At 48.9% G+C, this 22,165-nt stretch overlaps 1 protein-coding gene across 1 annotated transcript; it reads right to left on the reverse strand.

Annotated features, from left to right (window-relative positions):
* Nucleotides 1-2,326: 2,326 nt before the first annotated feature.
* LOC122373635 (arrestin domain-containing protein 17-like) lies at nt 2,327-21,985 on the reverse strand (the record flags this gene model as incomplete). Its single annotated transcript, XM_043351910.1, has 6 exons — nt 21,964-21,985; nt 21,640-21,804; nt 14,932-15,048; nt 12,812-13,029; nt 7,827-8,009; nt 2,327-2,512 (listed from the first exon to the last, which is right to left on the reverse strand). Coding segments are annotated over exons 2-6 (825 nt in total), but the record flags the coding sequence as incomplete, so codon positions are not given.
* Nucleotides 21,986-22,165: the final 180 nt, after the last annotated feature.

Consider the following 22,165-nt stretch of genomic DNA (forward strand, 5'->3'; position numbering starts at 1 on the left):
TGCATAAATATCGATTGAGCTGTCAAGTTAACAAACTTGCTGTGGCAGCCTGACCTGACATGACCCGGCAACTTTTCATTCACGGAATATGCGCAATAAATTTTTTAGGAAAACTCACTGAGTTTTCGTTGAAAAAAAAACTTGTTTTGTTTCGTAATTGTACAAGAAGCATATGAGGGACCTTTTTGTCCCTTCCTGCGAAACGGTAAAAGACTTATTTCGGTCACAGCTCAGGCCAATCTCTAAGGGTCAGTCGGGTCACTTATTTCTTAAAAGGGTCCTTACGGCATCCAAGGACCAATTCCGGCTTTTGAGTGCGCCACATCAGCATTTGATGCTACGACAGATGTCGAAATCTGAATATATGTTACAGGCCGTATGAAAATTCGGTCCGTTTGCAAACGGCCTGGCCCAGTCAGGCCATATGAAACTACCTGAAAACACCGGCCGTTTGCAAACTATGACCTGAAATATCAGACCGTTTGAAAACGACCTAGTTAGTTTCGGCCTAGCGGATCCAGGGGGGCCACGGGGTCATGCCCCCAAGCCTGAAAGGGGAACAACATATATTTTTTGTCCCCAAAAACACTTAAGAAAAATGAATGTGAGAAGGGCGTAGTAGGTAGAGAGAAAATACCGTATCATTAAAAATCTGTGAGCTTGATAAAAGTGTTGGTCTTGTCTTCACCCAAGAAGTTCTTATTGCACACTTTAACCATGGATGAAAGAACCTTCATCCCCTGGTTCTCCTTCATCCATGCTTTAACTCTCGATCGACGTGTGAAGTTATCGTGTAAGGTATCATGAAGCCGATCGCGACGAAACTTTAGTACCCTCATGGTGACAAAGTCTGAAAATTTCATGACCCTGACCCAAGTGAACTTTGACTTGTGGCCTATTTCTCGAGACTGTTTGGCCATGTTGGAGGCCATGTTTGGCCGGAATAGCGATTCGGCGTATGTCGGCTCACATTATCCGCGCTTTCATAGTCTTTTCGTGGTTTAAAACGCTCAAACATGTGATATGATGTTGCTCCCACGCATTAGGGCGGATGCCAATGTCACCTTACGGTCAAGTCAGGTCATTGACCTTTGATGACCTCGGTGCACTTTTCCGAGTTTAACATGTTCCTAGGATAGTTTCGTTTAGCTGATTTTGAATTTAGCATTTTGCAGCCATTTGAACATTTACGAAGTAGTTTTGATGCCTTCGTATCATGTTACGTAGCTGCCAGTGGTAGTGGACACCTGCTATACGGACGCCCATAAGTACTCCTACTGGTTGATCTGACCTGACCTGCCCCGACATGGTCTAAACGCATGAAGACATTATCTATTATCCAAACTAACATGAAATTTGTGATCAGCACAAAAAAAACGTATTACAGCCTTACTTTAGGAGGTTCTGACAGGTCCTGATTTTTCCGTCTTTTGGGTCTGTGACCTGACCTGGGCGGTGTTTCACGGCACGCTGCCAGCCGCTGCCAGCGCTGATGGCACTTTTGGTTTCAATGGAGACATCAACAAGCCTATACCCACAACACTACCGAAGGCTGACCTTAGCTCGCGGAATGCGCTGTCAGCGGCTGTCAGCACGACCGTGAAACACCGCCCTGGAAGGTCAACCAATGACCAAGGACCTTAAAATCGGGTATCATCGGCTTCGTCTCGTCACTCACGGGCAACACGCCTGTTTTTTTCCGCGAGCTCTAGCTTAATCAGGGGCCGAACGGCAGGGGGTCCAACCGACACCTCCCAGCCCGCGAAGGCTGCGCCACGCACCGACCCGGAGCGGGCTAATTGGTCGACAAAAGCAATTTGAAGTGTTTTCAAAGTAATATTTAGGCTCGGGTTGGGTGGGCTACTATTTCTATATTTTTTTTTATTTTTAGTTTTAAAAAAATATCGTTTCAGGGCTGTGACGAAAAAATAAGTGGCCTAAATCCGATGAGAAAACAGGATTTGGGGTACCCTAGGTTTGGTTACTTGCAGGAGTTGGCCCCCCCCAAAACGCAAGTCTGGATCCGCCAGTGACTCGCGAATTCAGAACTACCAACTTTTTACCAAATTTCTTATGTTGAATACGTTAACCAAGTCCTCACAATACCAACAAAATACCAAAATTGTTAGGTTTGAAATACCAAATACCAAGTTGGTATCGGTTTGGTATCGCGTGTATCCGATTGACATCTCTAGTGTCCAGTGACGATGCTCACTGATCAGCTTTCACGAGCATGGAGAACGTGAAGATCGCGAACGTGATTTTGGAGAATGTGATCGAGATCTCATACCAAGGCCCGTCACCCCGTCTCCCTGGGTATACTCACAAAGACATCATACTGGATCTTAATGAGGTGGCAGCCGCGCAGGTTGGTCGGCGGTAGCGGCGGGATGAAGAGCTGCTCGTTCTTCCAGTCGTCCACCTCGCCGGGTCGGATCTTGCCGCGTGTTATCCGCACCAGCTCTCGTCGCTCCGTGTTTACCACCTTACTCCGTGACAGGTAGTGGATGGTCTGAAACGGGGTGGGGGTGGGGGGGGGGGCAGTCGTCAGTGGGGGTGCCGCTATACGGAGCGACGGACAGACGGACAGACGGAGGGACAGACAGACGGACGTACGGACAGACAGACGGACGGACGGACAGACGGACGGACGGACAGACGAACGAACAAACAAACACACGGACAGACAGATAGACGGATAGACGGACGGATGGACGGACAAACAGACGGACGGACGCGGACGGACGGATGAACGGATGGAAGGCAGCCGTTATACCGTGGGGGCGGACAGTACTTTTGCCATAGGCAAGGGTACAGGACGGACGGACGGGCAGTCACAGTGAGCAGAAGCATGATACCTAGTCCGTGAGGCCAGAAGCCTTGTCGTGAGATTGGGGTAGAATGTGCACACTGCACAGTGCACGTCTACCAGAAGCCTTTTATCCGATTTACGAATGGTCGTTGAAAGTTTTCTGTTTGGGAAGAAAGTGTTCATCTTATTTACTCACACGATATAAAACCCAGACAAAAGTATACGATGCACGATGTCATTAGCTTCATATTTCAGCGAACCAATGAACTGCGTTGTTTCTGCTCTTCACGGAAACAACGCAAGACGGTCATCTCTCAATCTGCAGTGGATTAGCCAGGGATTAAGGCCCTGCGCTTTCTGCACAGGCTGACGGAAGCCTGTTCACGACCACCGAACCAGCGACCAAACCGAAAAGAGGTATCGGATAAAGTTGATAGACCGGTAGATACTTGGCTCGGTGCCAGATCGCTCTGTTCAGAGGACTGTCATTGTCCAGGCATGGCCGTGAGATCCGTCTCCTTCAAATGTCCCCAAACCAGTCCATAGTGTCGTCACACGTCCATTTACAGATTTCACTGCGGGCACGGTGACTAGAAAGCAGAGCCGGTGCCGAGTCGATGTAATGGTGCCTGGTGGCGACAGGCCATTTGTGGTTTCGATTGTCGCTACAAGGCATAGACATTACGGGATAACGATAGGTCCGCTTACTGAAGAGGTAAGTACTCTACGAAATTAATTGAAAGCAAATCCTGGGAACTGGGTGCGCACATGGCGGGTGTGAGACAGGATGAGGTGCACAATAAATATAGTTACGGAAAAATAAAATTTGACGCTTTGAAGCTTATTCAAAATATAATACTGTATTTCCATGGAATAAACAAATGCAGGTGTAGTAATAAATGGACAAGTATTGCATCGAGAGTACATGAACCTCCAGGCTCCACGAATCAAACAATTAAAACAGTTACATTAAAGGCGTACCGGTTTCGTCTATTAGACTTCTTCAGCGCCGTTGTATGAAAACGGCGCTGAAGACATACAACGGCGCTGAAGAAGTCTAATAGACGAAACCGGTACGCCTTTAATGTAACTGTTTTAATTGTTTGATTCGTGGAGCCTGGAGGTTCATGTACTCTCGATGAAATGCAGGTGTACCCTCAATAGTCAAACAGCTGGCCACTGATAAGGTAATCATGGGTAAAAATGTGAATATGTGTAGCCAGATCTACCCGTTACGTCAATGCAGCATAAACCAGAAATTGGACATACCTGGAGGCTGGACTACCTATTAAATAGTGGACCATTCAGCACATGTAGTACACTCGGGGGCAGATTGATGTTCCACCACTCCCTTCCCATCGGGCTCCCATGGCTCAGCACTGGCTGCTGCCAGTGGCAGCACTGGCAGCACTGGTACTGGCAGGCAGTGCTGAGCAGTGCTGAGGGCAGGCAACACTGACAGCAGCCAGTGCTGAGCCATGGGATCGCCCGATGGGTAGGGAGTGGTGGAACATCAATCTGCCCCCGAGTGTACCACTTAAAACCCACGCCTAGATAGATGTTTGTTTGGCCAGTTTTATCCACCATATAGCCGCACAGTACAAACAGGCATTTCAAGTTGAATTTGGAGACGTTCACAAAAACACAGCCATAAATACCCAACCACCACCTCTCTGCATTAAAAAGGCAAAATTGAATCGTGTTCCGAATACGTTTTGTAACTTCACAACATGGCGCCCTGAGGTGAAGAACCATTAACAGGAGCTTCGTGCCCCGATAACCTGAGCTGACACCGCGCGTCCCGCTCCTGAGTTCCTCTCAGCGCGTGGTAAATGTTCCATCCGTTCATGTTTAATGCATGCCGTATGCCGCTCGCTGCGGACGCGTCTATAGAGGCGTGACACGAGCCTCGCCTGAGGGGGCAGGTGGGTGAGCGCACAGGTCACCGCTCCAGTCGAGGTGAAAAATAATGTCAGCGTGCCTGCGATCTAACACCGTAGAGCCCGGTAAACGTGAGGTGAAAAAGATAAAACCGAACTGTAGTTAGGTTGGTACATTCGTTACGCTCCCCATCTTACTAATGGACAAAGCGCTCCTGTTTCAAATGCGAGTACGAAGGATGCACCTCTCGGTCGAGAGCAAATTTAGCGATGTTGATTCATGTCCAATCGAACTTTACGATTCTTTTCCGGAAGCATAAGTACACATAGATAATTGTTAGCGTAAATTCGATATCCATACCTACATATATACATATTTCATCGCTATTTAACACAATGAAAAATAAATTACCTATCATGTATTTTTGTCATTCATTCATTCATTCATTCATTCATTCATTCATTCATTCATTCATTCATTCATTCATTCATTCATTCATTCATTCATTCATTCATTCATTCATTCACTTAACTCGTTCATTCATTTTTATCCTTTTATCCGTTCTTTCATTGGGCATGACTCCCATAAGCGATGAAACGGGTCAAGAGCAGAGCTGCTTGTCACAATTGCGCCATTTTCGCTGACGTCAGGGCGGTGATAGAAGCCACCCTATTTGTCACAGCGGTTACTGGAGCTTCAGAGGAACGTGAATGCACGGCTCGGATGTGCTATTGAACTGCACAAGCGTTTTAAAATGATAAGCGCATGACACAATTGTCATGCGCTTATCTATATATAATAATATAAATCTATATATATAATATAGATTATCTCTGGTGTGAATATCTCTTATCTTAAGCTCACAGCTGGCTCAGGCTCCTAGCACAGTTTAGCCTAAATGTACGACACCCACTAAATACAACCGCCCTAGCCAATTTTCTATTTTTAAGTGGCATGTGTTCCAAACAAGTCAGCACTTCACTTAACACATGACCCCGCGTTCAGCCATATAAGCTGTTCCTCCATCGCGGCGATTGGCCATTATACCACCATAAATGGGTTGATGGGCGGCCTTTTCTCGTCTGCCAGTTCGCGGGAGGCGAATCCATCACGGTTTCAGCGGGCAGTCGCCGGCGGGGAGCGGAATGCGGCTCAGAGGCGCCGTCGCGCGCGGTGATGCGCCGCGGGGTCACGCCAGGGGTCACGGGGTCAGCGGCAGGGTCAGGGGGATGACCGGGCGCCGGTCACGTGCCAGAGGTGGGTCATGACCGCCGGGTCAGGCGAGGAGACATGGTTGAGAGGGGGACACGGTGTGGGATGGTGCGGTGCGGAATGAATATTGAGGGGAGGTTGAGGCGGCTGGCACGACAGGCACGCCCTCCTCTGTGGCTGGTCACGGCCAGTTGATGTGGGTGGCTAGTGGTCACCGCCTACCAAGCAGTGCACACGGCCGTCCACCGCCCCCCCCCCCCACCGTGCGACGTCCATCTTCCAACACTCAATCCACTAATGACACCACGTCCACCATCCTTCACTGTCCGGCATCCACCGACCGCCATCCACTGTCCGGCATCCACCGACCGCCATCCTCCGACCGCCATCCTCCGACCGCCATCCACTGTCCGGCATCCACCGACCGCCATCCACCGACCGCCATCCACCGACCGCCATCCACTGTCCGGCATCCACCGACCGCCATCCACCGTCTACCCACTGGCGTCTAAAATTCACCGTCCACCATCCAGCGTTCACTGTCCACTCTCCAACGTCCACCGTATACTGTCTAACATTCACCGTTCGCTGTCCAGTGTCCACCGTCCAGCGTAGTAAAAAAAAAAAACATTTGAAAGCTTCTTTCAAGAGCATCCATCAGCACATGGAACCGCCGAAATGGCACATGTAGTTAAATCAGACTCATCAAGATTGATGCCTAGATAGGTGAACACAGCCAGATTTACTGAAGACGAATAAAAGTGCTTTGTCTGGCCTGTTCATGGATGAAATATTGCCCCATCATTTATTGTTTGGTGATATTGTTTACCATGAACAAAACAAACCCGGCGCCCAAGTTTGTGGTGAATAGACTATAGCCTTGTGTAGGCGTTTGAATGGATGACGACAGCCTCAAACCTGCTGACGTGCGCACTTGATGCATAATGCTATCGACCGCGCCGCCGATTACCAAGGCCCGCTGTATAATTCTCTGGCCCATTCGTCTCAAGTTGTCTGATGTGAAGAGACCGAGCCGCCGACCGTGCCTGGGTAACTTTCCGGCAGCCCAGCCGAGCCGCGTCTGCGCACCCCAGCCCCTGAACTGCGGTTTCATATCCAGGCCACTGAGCCGATCGCATTTCCAGCCGTGTGAACCCAGCTTCAGTCGTGCCTGTGCGGCTTCCAGCAGCCAAGGTCCCCAGCTGCAGAGCCAAGGCCTGGAGCGGCGTAATGGCTGGGGAACCCGGCCTAGGCTGGAACCATGGGAGCACAGTGCCGGAGTTCAGTTTGTTTTTCGGTCCCAGGTGAACGATAATAATTGCATATCAGGGCAATGCAAATTTCAAGCCAAGGTCAATGAAAATATGAACAATTACTCCGCGGCAGCTGAATTATTGCAATTAGGCTTCCGTTTACATGAGAACGAGTCGGCTTTGGTCAGTTACTGCCCATATAAAACCCAGTACCTACCCACCGTAGTCAAGCAAAATGACGTTTACAAGCGTGCAACACACGTGATGAAAATCTATAAATCACACTGGCAATCATGTCAGCGTAAAACAAACCTAGAACAAATTAAAACGACCTGAAACTCTCACGGTAGTATTGTATACAGCGGAAGTTTTATCTGACTAGCGTAATCAGGCGTTGTTATTTACGGATGCCAACACGGACTAGCCTGAATAGTCTGGCATAAGGCTGCTATCAAAAGAAAAATAAAGAATAACCGTTTAACGTAGAATGGCTATGATAAGATCAAACATAAAGAATCTACTAAAACGCCGCAACGCAATCGATTTGACCTTTCAATCGCTTCGGGATACAAAGTCAAGCAGAATGCCTAAACCACCAGATACCATGCGAGCCACTCACGAGCCACAAACATCCAATCACACCACCCGACATCTTGCCGACAACTTACCTCACTGAGACAGGCGGCCGTCTTTTTTATGGTGACCCTGCTCTGGTTGTCGATGGTTGCCCAGACTCCGATGGTTTCGCCAGGCACGTAGCCGCCACGGTCCAGTCGTACGCGGCACTGCACGGGGCCTGACGTCATACACGTGAGGCCCAGCTTATGTTCAATCTCGCAGTGAAACGGTTGCTGTTGGAGGGAACGGGGTGGGGTCAGAGCGGTCAGCGTGGTGAGGGACGGGGTGGAGAAAGGGAGAGGAGGGAGAGAGAGAGAGAGCCAGTGGAGAAAGAAACGGATAGATGGAAGTGGAAAGAGAGAGGGCAATGGAGAAAGAAATGAAGAATGCAATCGAGAGAGAGAGAGAGAGAGAGAGAGAGAGAGAGAGGAGAGAGAGAGAGAGAGAGAGAGAGAGAGAGAGAGAGAGAGAGAGAGAGAGAGAGAGAGAGAGAGAGAGAAAGAGAGAGAAAGAGAGAGAGAGAGAGAGAGAGAGAGGGGAGTGGAGAGAACACTGGGAAGAGAGAGGGAAGATGGCTGTAGATTGTGATTGCTGAGCAGTTGCAGGAAAGATCAAATATTGGCAATACCGAATATTTACTGCAAAGATCGAAGGGAAGCAAGAAGAAAAAACTAAATTACGCATGTAAACGTGATCACTGATCACACGCACACACGGTAACTGATCCAACAGATAAAATATAAATCGCATCAAACCATCACTCGCCAGTCGCCAGGTCGCCCAGTGCGTCACACTTCTAAAGCCGCACATTTCTCGGAGGAGAGCCCATTTCGCGCCACGCTGACTGCGGCGGCAGGGGGTGACACGCCGCGGCTCACGCGGCACAGTGATGCAAATGGGGTTCACGAGTGGCCATAAATACCCAAAACTCAAGTTTACCAAATCGGGTTAATTGCGATATGGCCGAGTAGACAAATGTTTGGGGCATCTGAAATCACATGGTTTTCATGTTTTTGTCAAAACCGGCCTCGTGTATAATCGTCAGAAGTCGTGACATTTTCTAGGTCGTAAAATGACGGTCAGACACTCGCAAGTTCAAACGCCGCTGGTTTGCGTTCATTTCGTACAAATTGAAAAAATTATGCATGGGAATGATCCTCAAAGCCTTCTGCTTCTAATACCTGGTCACAAAAAGCCGTGTCTCATTCGCTTTGGCGGTAATCTGACTATTTGTCATCATGTTGCAATCGCAGTTTTTTACTAAGAAAAAAATGCTTTCGTTGCACCTACAGCACTTAACACAGTGTGTGCCCGTTAGTCCACCATACCATAGCCTTCCCTAATCATTTCTGAGTCGCATCGTGAAAGAATTAAGGCGCTAGCACAGGGATGACCGGCGCTACAGAGGTTTTTGTCCAGGCGGTCGGGTGCCGCAGTGGGCGCGCAGTGGGCGGGTGGGTGCCGCCGCGCGGCGTCCGAGCGGCGCGGCGGCGCGGCCGCCCGGGCCGCCCGCTGCGCCGCGGCACCCGACCGTGCCGGATGAAAACTTCTGTAGCGCCGGTCAGCCCTGTGCTAGCGCCTTAATTCTTTCACTATGCGACTCAGAAATGATTAGGGAATGCTATGATATGGTGCACTAACGGGCACACACTGTGTGAAGTGCTGTAGGTGAATTGAAAGCAAATATTTTTGGTAAAAAACTACGGTTGCAACATGATTACAAATAGTTAGCTCACCGCCAAACCAAAATAGATACGGCTTTTTATGACGTGGCATTAGAAGCAGCAGGTTTCGGGGTTCATTTTCATGTATAATTTTTGCAGTGTGTATGACATGAACGCACGCTAGCGGCACTTGAATTTCATGTACCTGACAGTCATTTTACGACATCGAAAATGTCTCGACTTCTGACAATCCTACACGAGGCCGGTTTTGACAAAAACATTAAAATCATACTTTTTCAGACACCTCAGCCATTTGCCTGACTGACCATATTACGATTTATTCGATTAAGTGAACTTGAATTTTGGGCCTTTTTCGTATTTATGGCCACTCGTGAACCCCATTTGCATCACTGTGCGCGGCCAGGGACCGTTATGCAGCCGCTCTCTGCAGCCGTCCCGCACCCCACCGCACTGCGCTGGTGTCATCCCCTGTCCGGAGGGTGCGCGTAGCGGCGCTCTGTAGCTAGAAGAGCTCAGTGGAGTGAGGCCAGAGGGCCTCAAGGTGTGAGGCGAGGACACGGCTCCTGCGCAGTTCGTGTGATGCAATGTGGTTTTCGTGGCGCCGTTTGGAACTGTTTGTCACGTACTGGTGCACTCGCACGTCCGTAAGGTCTGGTATGACTCAGGGTCGTGCTCAACGCAGCACCGCATGTTTTGCCGATTTTAGACAGGAAACAGCATTTTCACTTCCTTCATTTTTTATGGGTTAGAACACGGTGTGCAATATATAAATTATCTTGTGTGACGATAAAACGTGTGACGATAAATTAAAAATAGAGCATGATATTCCTGAGCCATGCACCAAAACTTGATCTCGTTGTATTGCGCCGTTCCGATCACCACAATCGAAACGCTGTACAAATGCACTGCTATGATTCCGTCGATAAGGTCTACTGATCGGTTCCTCCAAACAGTTATCACCTCCTTTTTATCACCTGTTCCCAGCAGCCGCCATCCCCACTTTACGACTCCCATCAGTCCCGCCTCTGCTCCTTCGTCGGCCATCCGCGGTCGGCCGCGGCGCCCACCGTATTCCCGTGTTTATCGATCGTTTCTGGCCGCCGTGAGTCGATCGCTGGTGACCGCGGGCGGTGAGAATGGCCACACAACCTCAGCCACCGACCACCATCGGTCGAGGATCCGCGGTCAGTCTCACGGCAGCCACCCGGGTAAAAACGAGCCTGTACGCGCCGCCGCCGGTCCAACGATTAGTCAGCGGGCTGACCATTAACACCGATCCACGACACGGTATCCACGGGCCGGCCCCAGTGAACGGACGGACTCTCCCACCGGAGGGCGGCAGAGGAGCGGCGATACTGGCAGAGACGGCCACAGATACCGGTAATTAGTTTCAATAACTTGTGACTAATCGTAGATAATTATTGGTTATTTTTCATCGAAGACGCCGTTGTTGTTTTTTTGGGGAAGAGCTGGTAAGGCTGAACAGTTCGGCTTGGAACAAAACGGACATGTATAAAAATATATGCGTCATATCTAACGCATAAGTTCCTTAGGCACGTCACAGGCACGCTCCTTAGGCCCTGTATGACAATTACACGAAAGCCATGGATTTCGCCCAGTTTGTCACCATGCACCTTCCCAGGTACCGTCTTAGCTCATCATTGCCCGTATCATTTTGTTTGATACATTACCAGTGGTTTGCCAGCCAGCCGCAGAAACTAAACGGTGCGACAACCGCACTCAGTGATTAAGCGTTTATCGGCCTCTGATAGCAGCCTACTTCTCGCTCGAAAGCCGCGGAAGGTAGGTACGCAATTACTGGAATCGTTCTGCCTCGTACCGCAGATTCGCGTATAAATTTGTCACATCGCTGGGACCACATAACGATTCTTTAGCTGAAATTACGGCTACTTATCCCTTCCTGCAATTTCTTTTGCGAAGTATATGAGTCGGCTTATCAATTTCGGAAAGGCCTGACCCAGTTTTCGCCAAATCACCGGGTGAGTCATAGGACGGGTGGCTAATAGCTTACAGACGACTCTGGGACGAGGCCGAATCAGCGTCCCTGGTGAGTCTGTTCAGCGGGCTGCGGCGGTCGGGCGGCTCGCCAGAGGTCAGGCGGGGTCAGGCAGGGTCAGCCGCCGCCTCTGACCGCTCTCTAAGACGGCGGCGCCGGCGGGCGGCTGGCGCGAGCGAGCGGTGCCCAATCTGACTTTCAGATGAGCCATGGCGCGTCAGCGGCGCTCGGTGACGCCGGCAGGGCGGGGCGGGGGCGGGGGCGGGGGCGGCCGAGGCTGCTGCCCCCGGATCTGGCGGGCCCGTCAGTCCGGGATGACTGGCCTGGGATCAGCTGAGTGCCGTCCACCGGCACTCCCCCGGGCCAGGGATGAGTGCGGTGTGGTATGGAGCCATGGCCGGGCTGAAGGATGGGAGGGACAATCAGCCAGACTAGGGCCGACTGCTAGTGCGTTGTGTGGCGCATAAAAATCGAGGGGTTCTTTTCAACTCCCATAAGTGTAACAAAATAATGATGTTCTTACAAAATGGGTAACCATGAACATTACCTACGCAAACATCACACAGGAAATGAGCCTGACTTCAGTTCCACCGTTTGTGGGACTGATGTGGGAGAACTGACACAAAGGTCAAACTGCTCGGTCATAGGGTCACTGGTCAATAAGCATTCAGCTGACAGTTTCGGTCACTGATTCGCACAGCCTGGGAAACCGAGCGACAGAACCGCATCAACTCAACCACCATCGATTCGATTAGTGTACGTCGGAATGACAGAACTGTAGCACCGAATTCCACACGTTCGATCGTGACTCATTAGTTCCTTTTTACCGCTCATCCCGAGTCGTTCTCCCCGTGTCGAATCGTGAGCTCCTCTCCATATGTCGGGTCGTGAGTCCGTTATCTGGTCAGACAACTGCGCTCTCTGCCTGGGCTGTGACTGTACTATCTCAGAGAACCGTCACGGTCTCCCTACCGCGAGCTTATTAACCGCGAGACAGACGGTCTGACACAATGGTGGGCAGGCCGCGGCCTGTTACCGCCGACAGCGTCTCGTTATTCGGTCTTAACTAGTTCAATGTGTACAGATGAATGTTTCATCTGCTTTTAAGAGAGCACGTAGAGTTCAAATCACGGGCTGAATCGGGCGTTAGTTATGATGAATTCCTCTCATATCAGCAACACATCGTGCTATTATACAACATTTCCTAAACACACAGCAGTCGCATATGTAACTGTACACACATCACAAACACAAGCGGTATGAATGAAAACGATATTTTTTGCTATTTACCATCAAGATAGGCAAACAATCCCCTATCCCTGACCCAACTCACCGCAAGGACGGGCGGCTCGACGTTGAGGTCGATCGGGTTCATGACGATAAACACCTGCTGGTTCTTGTGCACCAGTCCGCCGTTCTCTTTGATGGCCGCCTTGCAGAAGAACTGCACCCAGCCGTGCTTTCCGAGGAAGGTAGACGGCAGACCCAGCGGCAGGCCCAGCTTGAACGGGAAGCTGTGGATGCCGGCAGAGAGAAGCACTGGAGCTTGACCTGGAACGGGGGACTCGCGTCAGCGGTTGTCGCATGGCATAGCGTCCACAGGGCAAGAGTGTAAAAGGCTGCCGTCTCGTCGTGACTCGTCGTGTGGTGCCTGAAGTCCTTGTTAGATGTACTCATAGGAAGCAGAACTGTTTGAAAAACTTTGCAGTTTTTAGTTCCGAGGAGGTGTGAGCTGGGTGCCGTAGCTTTATTCAGCAGCACGGTCACCCATGTCTTCCTGTGTGCTACCGTCATGTGCTGCAGTGCAGTTACTAATGCTTATGCTACCTTTCTACTCGACAGTGCAGTCACCTTGCCTGCTGTTACCTTTCTATCCCGCAGTGCAGTCACTCTTCGTAGTGACTCACGCTGCACGCTGCGGTTTACTCTCTCAGTGGTATTTTATATGCCGCAGTGCAGTCCCCAAGGCTGGTGCTACCCTTATACCCTGCAGTGCAATGCTATTCTTATATGCCGCAGTGCAGTCCCTCATATTGGTGCTACCTTTATAGTTTATACCCTGCAGTGCAGTCACCACTGTTGGTGCTATCCTTGTACGCTGCAATGCAGTCCTTCCAGTGCTACCTTCTTGTGCCGTAGTGCAGTTTCAGAGCCTGGTGCTACTTCCTGCGCAGCGTGAGAGTCTCCGCTCGTATGTACGTACATGCCGAATAAATCTCGGCGCCTACTTCATGAAGCGAATGTTCACTTAGTTGACTTAGTTACTTTACTTATTTGGGGATTGATGATTCGCTCATATAATGTTATATACCATCATATCGGCTCACAGGTCACCTTATGCTTTTGTCAGGGAATTGGTTTACCTCAGCACTATACCTGAATTTGCCATGCGATTTGTCACCTAGATGTCATTTGTCACTGTGCATCATACCTTCTATGCCATAGGCAAGAAGGTAACTAATTTTTTATATACTTTAAAATCCGCTTTTGAATAATCGTATGCCATTATTTTTTTTCTCAGGCATATGTAGTTTATAATCTGCTAATACAAACATGGCATTATCGGTAGAATAACCTATTTCCATAGCAAACGATAATGAATTCAATTCAAATAGAAGTTAGGCACGCCACACTGCGAACTTATTTAGCTAGTTCAATGCATTTATTTGCCTGACACGTGCCCTTTAAAACATCAGTTTTGTTCAATATGTCATGGCATGAAATTTGCATATTTCGATGACTTAACAACTCGAGAAGTCGCTGGGCTGAAAAATGAGTAATTATCCCCGACATAAACGTTTATTCTAATGACACACCATCAACTACACCAAGAGCACTCACTTAAGGTATATTCCTAATGGGAACGACGCTATGTCGGTCCGAAAGTTATGTGAGACGTCGTGACTGGCAATCTGACCGCACTGAACCCGCTGGATCCGGGTTGTCCCACTCCTTCCCAGGGTCTCGGTCCTTATCGACCATTCAGCAGCGGGAACAGACAGTGGCCCCGGGCGGTCTACCGGACAGGTACCCGCAGAACAGGGGAACCTTATCTCTGACGCCGCGGGCAGAGAGCTGATGAGTTTCCGCTGTCAGACCCGCGGCGTGGTATTGTCTCTCAGTCGCGGCCGGGACTGAGATCTCAGAGCTGGGACGAGTTCTAGTAATTAGCGACAGTGTCACCCGCCCTACGAGCTTCCTGTGTTACTGTGTCGTGAGTTTATGTCATCTAAGCGTAACCATGACTCATTTTTTTCATACTCGCTAGTGTCTTCCCCAGTTTCCATTGCATATTTAGTATACTGATGCAAACATATTAGAAGAAAAATTGTAGCAGTCCGCACGGGACATGAACCGTCCGGAGCATCCATGATCACTGCATCGTGCATCAAGGAGCATGAATATCAGGCACACCAAGCCTTCCAACATACTCGTACATTTTGCGTTACGTACCTGGCTCTCCTAAAAGCCTCATCTTGAAGTCGATGTAGTTTTCTTTGTCGATGTGTCGCTGGTTTTGCCGGTCGCTAACTTTGACCGTTCCTTCTCCAACCACGTGGAAAAAGACACCTGAAAATAAATATTGATTTGGTTACATACCGTACTTGGCGAGCAAGAGTGGCACGAAAAACACCAAATAGATGGATACGCCTTTAATACGAATGTCCCTTTTTACAGTCAACGCAATATAACTACCATTGACACAACTAATAATTGCGTTGGTTATTAAAATGGGTACGAACACGAACGTTTAAGTATTAATGCACAACGAAACACTCCTTATATACCACACCGTTCCATTCACAGAGGTCAATGCTCTTTGACTAAGCATTAGTTTGGTGAATAGACAAAATAACGAATTGATGATGACTTTCATCCATCAAGCTATTGTCCAAACATAGGGAAATTGAGCCCATGTGAGGTGCGCCATTGTTCATTTACATTCAACAGATGATCGACTATGAAGAATAGTCAATAGAACCGAGACTTCACGCTCTATTTCCCACCCCCGTGCACATCTGCTTGTTGTTTGCACCTTCTTTACAAACTAAAATACGGCGTTTAGTCTTCAGGTACACACGTATTCACAGCTTCAACATAGCTTTAAATACATAGATACTAATAGCTCTTGCAATCTCTTCAAAGAGGTGATCTATGGATTTAATCCAGCCTTCTTCATTTCGTACTCCTAGATTAAGGTTCGGTGGACAAAAAGTTTTCTTATCCCTCCTAAGCTCATCGCATTATCGCATATTACGAGCATTTGATATAAATGGGAAAGGCAATGGGAACGTGTTGTTTTTATATTAAAATTGGTTACACATGTGTTTCGGGAATAATCCCTTGGTCACACCATATAAAAATAACTACCTATATCGAAATACAATCGAGGTCGAACGGGGTCGAATGGGGACGTTCACAGACACTCACAGATTAGCAATTCTATACATGACTGAAAACGTTACACTGCTTTTCGCCCGGAACCCCTACTTCCTGAAATCATTTTTCAAAATTAATTGAGCAGTGTGCTTGCTGAGTTTTACTTTACCCGAATTCCCATTGAAATTACTAATCGTAGAAATAAACGCTGCTTCCACCGCCTGTCGGTTACGCTTATTTAATCCCACGCATAGGTTTGACATCGCCGACCAGTTTGGCAAATGCCCCGCGTCATCCACATGCTGCACTATGGCGTTAGATTCTTGGTGATTCCGCAAATCTCTTTTGTGTTCCTCTACCCGTTTAGCTGCACCCCTGTATGTTTCCCCTATGTAGCTTTTTTCACAAACGCCACATGGAATTTTATAAACTCTTAGTCCTGTGCTCGCGTGTATCTTCATGGAAACGTTAGAAACGGATCATTTTCTGAACATCGTCGGTCAAAGCACCACATGGCTAAGGTACGTGGATGACATTCTGGTTATAGTGAACAAGCAACAAGATTTAGACAGTGTTCTTCGAAAGCTCAACGACGTGCACCCGAAAATACAGTTCACCTGCGAACAGGAACAAGATGGCAAGCTCCCTTTCCTAGACACACTGATTTGGAACCGAGAATCAAGACTGATGTTTTCCGTATACCGGAAACCGACCAACAAGAATGACTTTATCCATTTTTATTCGTCGCACAGTCAAAGAACGAAGACTGGAGTCGTTTTGGGATTTTATCTCAGAGCGTTTCGCATCTGTTCAAAGGAATATTTACAGAACGAGCTAGAGTACATTAGGACAACTTTTACCAAACTCAGCTACCCTTTGGGTCTTCTCCTTCAGCTAGAAAAGAAAGCTATAAAGATCCGCTCAAGATCCTCCAATTCAAATGCCACGAAAAGAAAGGAATATATATCAGTACCTCTGTCAGAACAATCTGAAGTGATCACAAGCTTTACCAGGGGAGCCTTAAACATTACATCTCCATCGGGTTCAACAATTAAGGATATTTTACGGCGCAAGAAGAAAGCAAGCAACCAAAACAGTGTGGTTTATAAAATTCCATGTGGCGTTTGTGAAAAAAGCTACATAGGGGAAACATACAGGGGTGCAGCTAAACGGGTAGAGGAACACAAAAGAGATTTGCGGAATCACCAAGAATCTAACGCCATAGTGCAGCATGTGGATGACGCGGGGCATTTGCCAAACTGGTCGGCGATGTCAAACCTATGCGTGGGATTAAATAAGCGTAACCGACAGGCGGTGGAAGCAGCGTTTATTTCTACGATTAGTAATTTCAATGGGAATTCGGGTAAAGTAAAACTCAGCAAGCACACTGCTCAATTAATTTTGAAAAATGATTTCAGGAAGTAGGGGTTCCGGGCGAAAAGCAGTGTAACGTTTTCAGTCATGTATAGAATTGCTAATCTGTGAGTGTCTGTGAACGTCCCCATTCGACCCCGTTCGACCTCGATTGTATTTCGATATAGGTAGTTATTTTTATATGGTGTGACCAAGGGATTATTCCCGAAACACATGTGTAACCAATTTTAATATAAAAACAACACGTTCCCATTGCCTTTCCCATTTATATCAATACGTCTATGTAATAATAATTACGAGCATTTATTCACACCCGATAACAATACAAAAGCAATATTCTTCTGTTGTCACCGGGTGTAATTGTTCATAACAATGTTTCGCAAGCCACAAATATACGAGTATTTTAACTGTGCAAGTTAACGGTTCGTTCGACCCACGTGATTCAGCTCACACAGATCATGATCTGCGCTCACACGTAATTTTAGTTCCATGTCAATGTTGGAAGGCCAATGGCTTGCCCGTGGCCTGGTGGCAAGGCCCTATCTATGAATCTATGAAATTATGAAATTGTCTCCCAGGGATGAGGCACTCTGGTGTAGTGTTCGTTCATGTGCTAGCAATCGATGCATTCACACCTAAAAAAAAAAACATTTATTCAGTTACGGGTAGGTTTGGATACAGGACTCCTACAAGGTTCTGTAGTTGAGCGTATTTTTCAGATTTGTCTACGCTGTTAAATATTTTTTCTAATCGTTGATCATAAAGCTGCAGCTTTTGGCGTAGGTATCTCTGCTTCACCTTGATGTTATTGAAGTCAAAGTTGACGTCGGTTTCTACAATTTAGAGATGATACCTAATACCCTTAACGAATCGTGATCATTTTTCATGAAAATGCATCACGAATTGAAATAAGCAAGCGTCTAACGAAAGGTAAACATCTGTTACCTTGAATGTTATTACTGCACATTCATTTGAAATGCAGCGGTAACTGGTATCAAGCCGCACGAGACACGCGCATGAACCTCTAGAACCGTGTGGCTATCCAACACTTACTTCTCTCCCATGGATGAAAGACCCACGAAGCATGAAGCTTTTATAAACAAGGTGTTATAACGGTGGATACATGTAGAGTCATTCAGTGGACCAAGTAACGACACAATGTATCGTCCCGTGTAGGTACTAGGTACTACACACACCATGATGTCGCTGCTGGTTACCGCAATGAAGTAACAACACCCGTTTAGAAGAACGATATAAAAACAAACAATGGGTCATCATGCGACACGGCGCCACCGGGCTGACGGATCCAGCACCATTGTTGACCCCCCCCCCCCGCCACAGAGGCCTCTGTTTGGATGGAGTGGTCACGCGACCTTCCCTCCAGCCGCGTCACACTCCCGGCCCGTCACGCGTCACGTCACGCGACGCACGCCCTCGTCACGCACTCTGTCGAGAGACGTACGACTAACGACTGGGACCGGTACGCAGTCCCAGCGGGAGTGAATTGAACACCACCCAGGGATGGGCCTAGACAGAGCCTACGAGGCGTTATCATTGGCAGGTCGCTGCTGCGTGATCTTCATTGCATGACACTGAAGGTTTGTTCCCTTGTTAGTCAGTTTTTGCCGATTTTTACGCCCCGTGCTGCTAACGCCAGGGAGAGGTATCTCGCAGCTCCGGCTCTTCTCCCCAGCTATCGATGGGCGGAGGTAGCCATTGTCTGCTCTTTAGAGAGCGGCGCCGGCCCGGCCCGCCCATGTGACCCGGCGACCACCGAGTGAGAGTCGTGCTCTGTCCCAGCCTGCACGCAGAGAACGGCACCCAGAAAAAACCGCCGCCCGGCTGCATACTTTCCGCCTTGTAAGCGTCGGTCGTATGGAGAGCGGGGTCACGAGTCAGCACGGGTGTTCGGCTCCCGAACTGCGGCCAGAAGCCGCCGTGTAACGACGATATACTGGCGTGTTTTTCTTGTACTGACGGGGATTGGAGCTACCTTAGCTATGTCATGTGCGACGCATCAATCGCATCAGTGGCGACCACGAGTTACTCAAACAACGACAAAGTTTGCTGTGTAGTGCAGTGCATTAGTAAATATGTCACAATTGCAGATAATGTCAGATAAGGTAACATAAATGTATGAATGAATCGAACTTTTTCCACCTACTACCAAACTCCAAAAATATGGACGAAAGACAACATTGAGCCGATAAAAAAGGGGAAATTATGTCTGCAGAGAACACAGTGCCACGTAACCGGTAACATGTGAGCATAATGAGAAATATTTAGCGGAACGTGACAAACACAAAACTCGCCAACAACCACAACAGGGCTACAAAGTAGCTCTTTTGTTGAGCATGAAGCGAACCCAAGACGCTGAACGAACAAACGTTCGGGAAAGCTCCCAGACTTCCCACAGGCTTATTAATCAACGGCTACAGCACAGTGCATGCATTGGTGCACACTGCACCGCACCGCAGATAATGTCATGCCAGGATAATAAGCCGTGGGATTTCATCTGGTCACAGCTACACAATGACGGGTGACGTCAGCTGTCACAGACCAGGAAAATGGTAGCAACACTACCAGACAGAGCAAAATGTACGAGTCACAGATACCGCGCGAAATCAAAACAGCAAAAGGAGCAAAGAGGAAAAAGTGGGAGAGGGAGGAAAAGAGTCCAAGGCAATGGCAAGAGAGAGAGAGAGAGAGAGAGAGAGAGAGAGAGAGAGAGAGAGAGAGAGAGAGAGAGGGGAGGAGGAAGAGAGAGAGAGAAACAGAGAGATAGAGATACAAAGACAGAGACAGAGACATAGACAGACAGACAGAGATAGACCGCAAGAGAGATAGAATGAGTGAAAGAGAAATATGAAGAGACAATCAGAAACAGATATACAGAGAAGCGAGTGTGGAAGACGGAGAGACGAATTAAACGGCGGAATCTTGTTTTTCGTTTTAATATTCACCACTTCAGCCTTTCACTTGGGTTGTAATGCTGCGCTGCAAGGGCTGATCATTGATCATGTTTACAAAAAGATACTTCGATCCCGGCAAGACACGTCCACTCGACATCCTGTTAGCGTTGCATTTATCCGTGGTCGGGGTCACGGGGTTAGCGCCAGTCTCGCGTGCCAGAGGTGCCATCGAACAATAACCATCGTCATCGACCATGGGCGCGGCCGATTGTTGGTGCGATGGATGGGGGAAACTGCCGACCTGTGTTCTCCAACAATACCGCCTAAGATATAAGAGAGCTCTGGGTCAACGGGCGATTTAAGCCTGTCCAGAGCCTGTCCACTTCATCAGCTGCTCAATCGAACCAAGAAACAGCCCTCGGCACCACGCCCAGTTCACATCCTTTAGACACCGCTGTCATCTCCCCTGGTATTTCGAGGCTCCAGCTCTGACACAAAGGCTGTTACTCGTCATGAGCAGACGGTTAACACCAGCTCCATCCCGACATTTGACCGGTCTGACAGAGACAGAGACAGAGACAGAGTAACACAGCAGCAGCAGTCATGCCGTGCAGCATCCCGGAAGACCGAAGACCGGAAGGCCGAGCCACACACTGTCGAATGCTGCGTGCGAACTGCACAATACATCGGGCTCGGGGGCTGCTGTGCCCGCGGGCTACGGGTGCGGCATTGGAGCAGCGTTTTGGGACGTAGCGGTAATCGTTCACTTCATCGTGCAGTGTAGCGGTGGGTTATAGCGACACACTGTGCATTTTGGTCAGGTCATGACCTTGACCTGGGTTCAAGTTTATGCTTTTTCATATAATTTTATATATCGCCCGACGCGCCTAGCGTCGAGAAGTGAGATACTGATCTCTGAGTCTGCAACTACAAATAACGGCACACATTGTTAGGAAGCAAAATCTGCAGAAAAAGTTAGGCATTTTTACCTGTCATGACCTTGGTGCGTCAAACAAGTGATCTGAGGTCATTTTCGTCTGCATCATACGGAAAGGTTTTTAAAGTGAGCTAGCTGATGTGTCATGACTGAATTCATTTAACCAGACCATATAATATACTTTGTGCGGACGGCCACCTCGTTTACTGTTTACCTACCGGCTACCTACATAGAGTTATGTCACACATTTCGCAGTGACCAGTAGTGGCCGGGAAGCGACACGTACGTAAAAATATAACGAACGTCGAAGCATCGCGTGAAGTAGCGCAAAAAAAGAAGAATTTTTGTCAGGGATAAGTGTAAGTTCAATTCTCCAAATAAAGAGACCAGTATGGTATGGTTTCATTTCATTCCCGAAGAAAGCGTTTCGACCTTTGGACTTCGGATGATGTAACGCTTTTACCGATCAATAAAACCACCAATCATCCTCGGGACCTCGCGACCTGCCAGTGGGTGCACCACAGCGAGAGGTGCGGGGCGGGCGGTGAGCACACCTACCTTGAACGGCGGTCTCATCTTCGAGCTCGACGAGCACACGACCGCTGACAAACTGTCCCGGGAAATAGAGCAGCGTCGGGTTGTCGAAAAGAATCAGGAACTTGAGCAGTTTCCGCGGCATGGCTGACGCTCACAGGGGTGACACACGAGGGAAAGCGCCGGGCGGGGAGGGGGCGGGGGTGGCGGTCACAGACGCGAAATGTCACTCTCGTCGGAGAGATGTGAGCATAACGCACAACTCAGCACCATGACCACGACGGGACTCGTCTCGACCAGCGCTCACTCCAGCAAAGACACGCCCCTTCAAACACCACAGCACGGGCGAAACGCGTCACCCAACCCGCGGGTCGGGGTCCCAGAGAGCACTGCCGGCCGCCGGCGGACGCGGCACAACTTTCGCCGGGAGCCGCGGCCCGCGCCGAGCGAGAGGTGACCGAGATGGGAGAGTGAGGTGCCTGCCATCTAGTGACGGATCTAGGAACAACAGCTTTGGGATATTGGCACAGACGATGTGAGTAGGACGGAT

Source organism: Amphibalanus amphitrite, unplaced genomic scaffold (assembly GCF_019059575.1).
Source record: "Amphibalanus amphitrite isolate SeventyFive unplaced genomic scaffold, NRLGWU_Aamphi_draft 001527F_arrow, whole genome shotgun sequence".
Taxonomy (NCBI): Eukaryota; Metazoa; Arthropoda; class Thecostraca; order Balanomorpha; family Balanidae; genus Amphibalanus; species Amphibalanus amphitrite.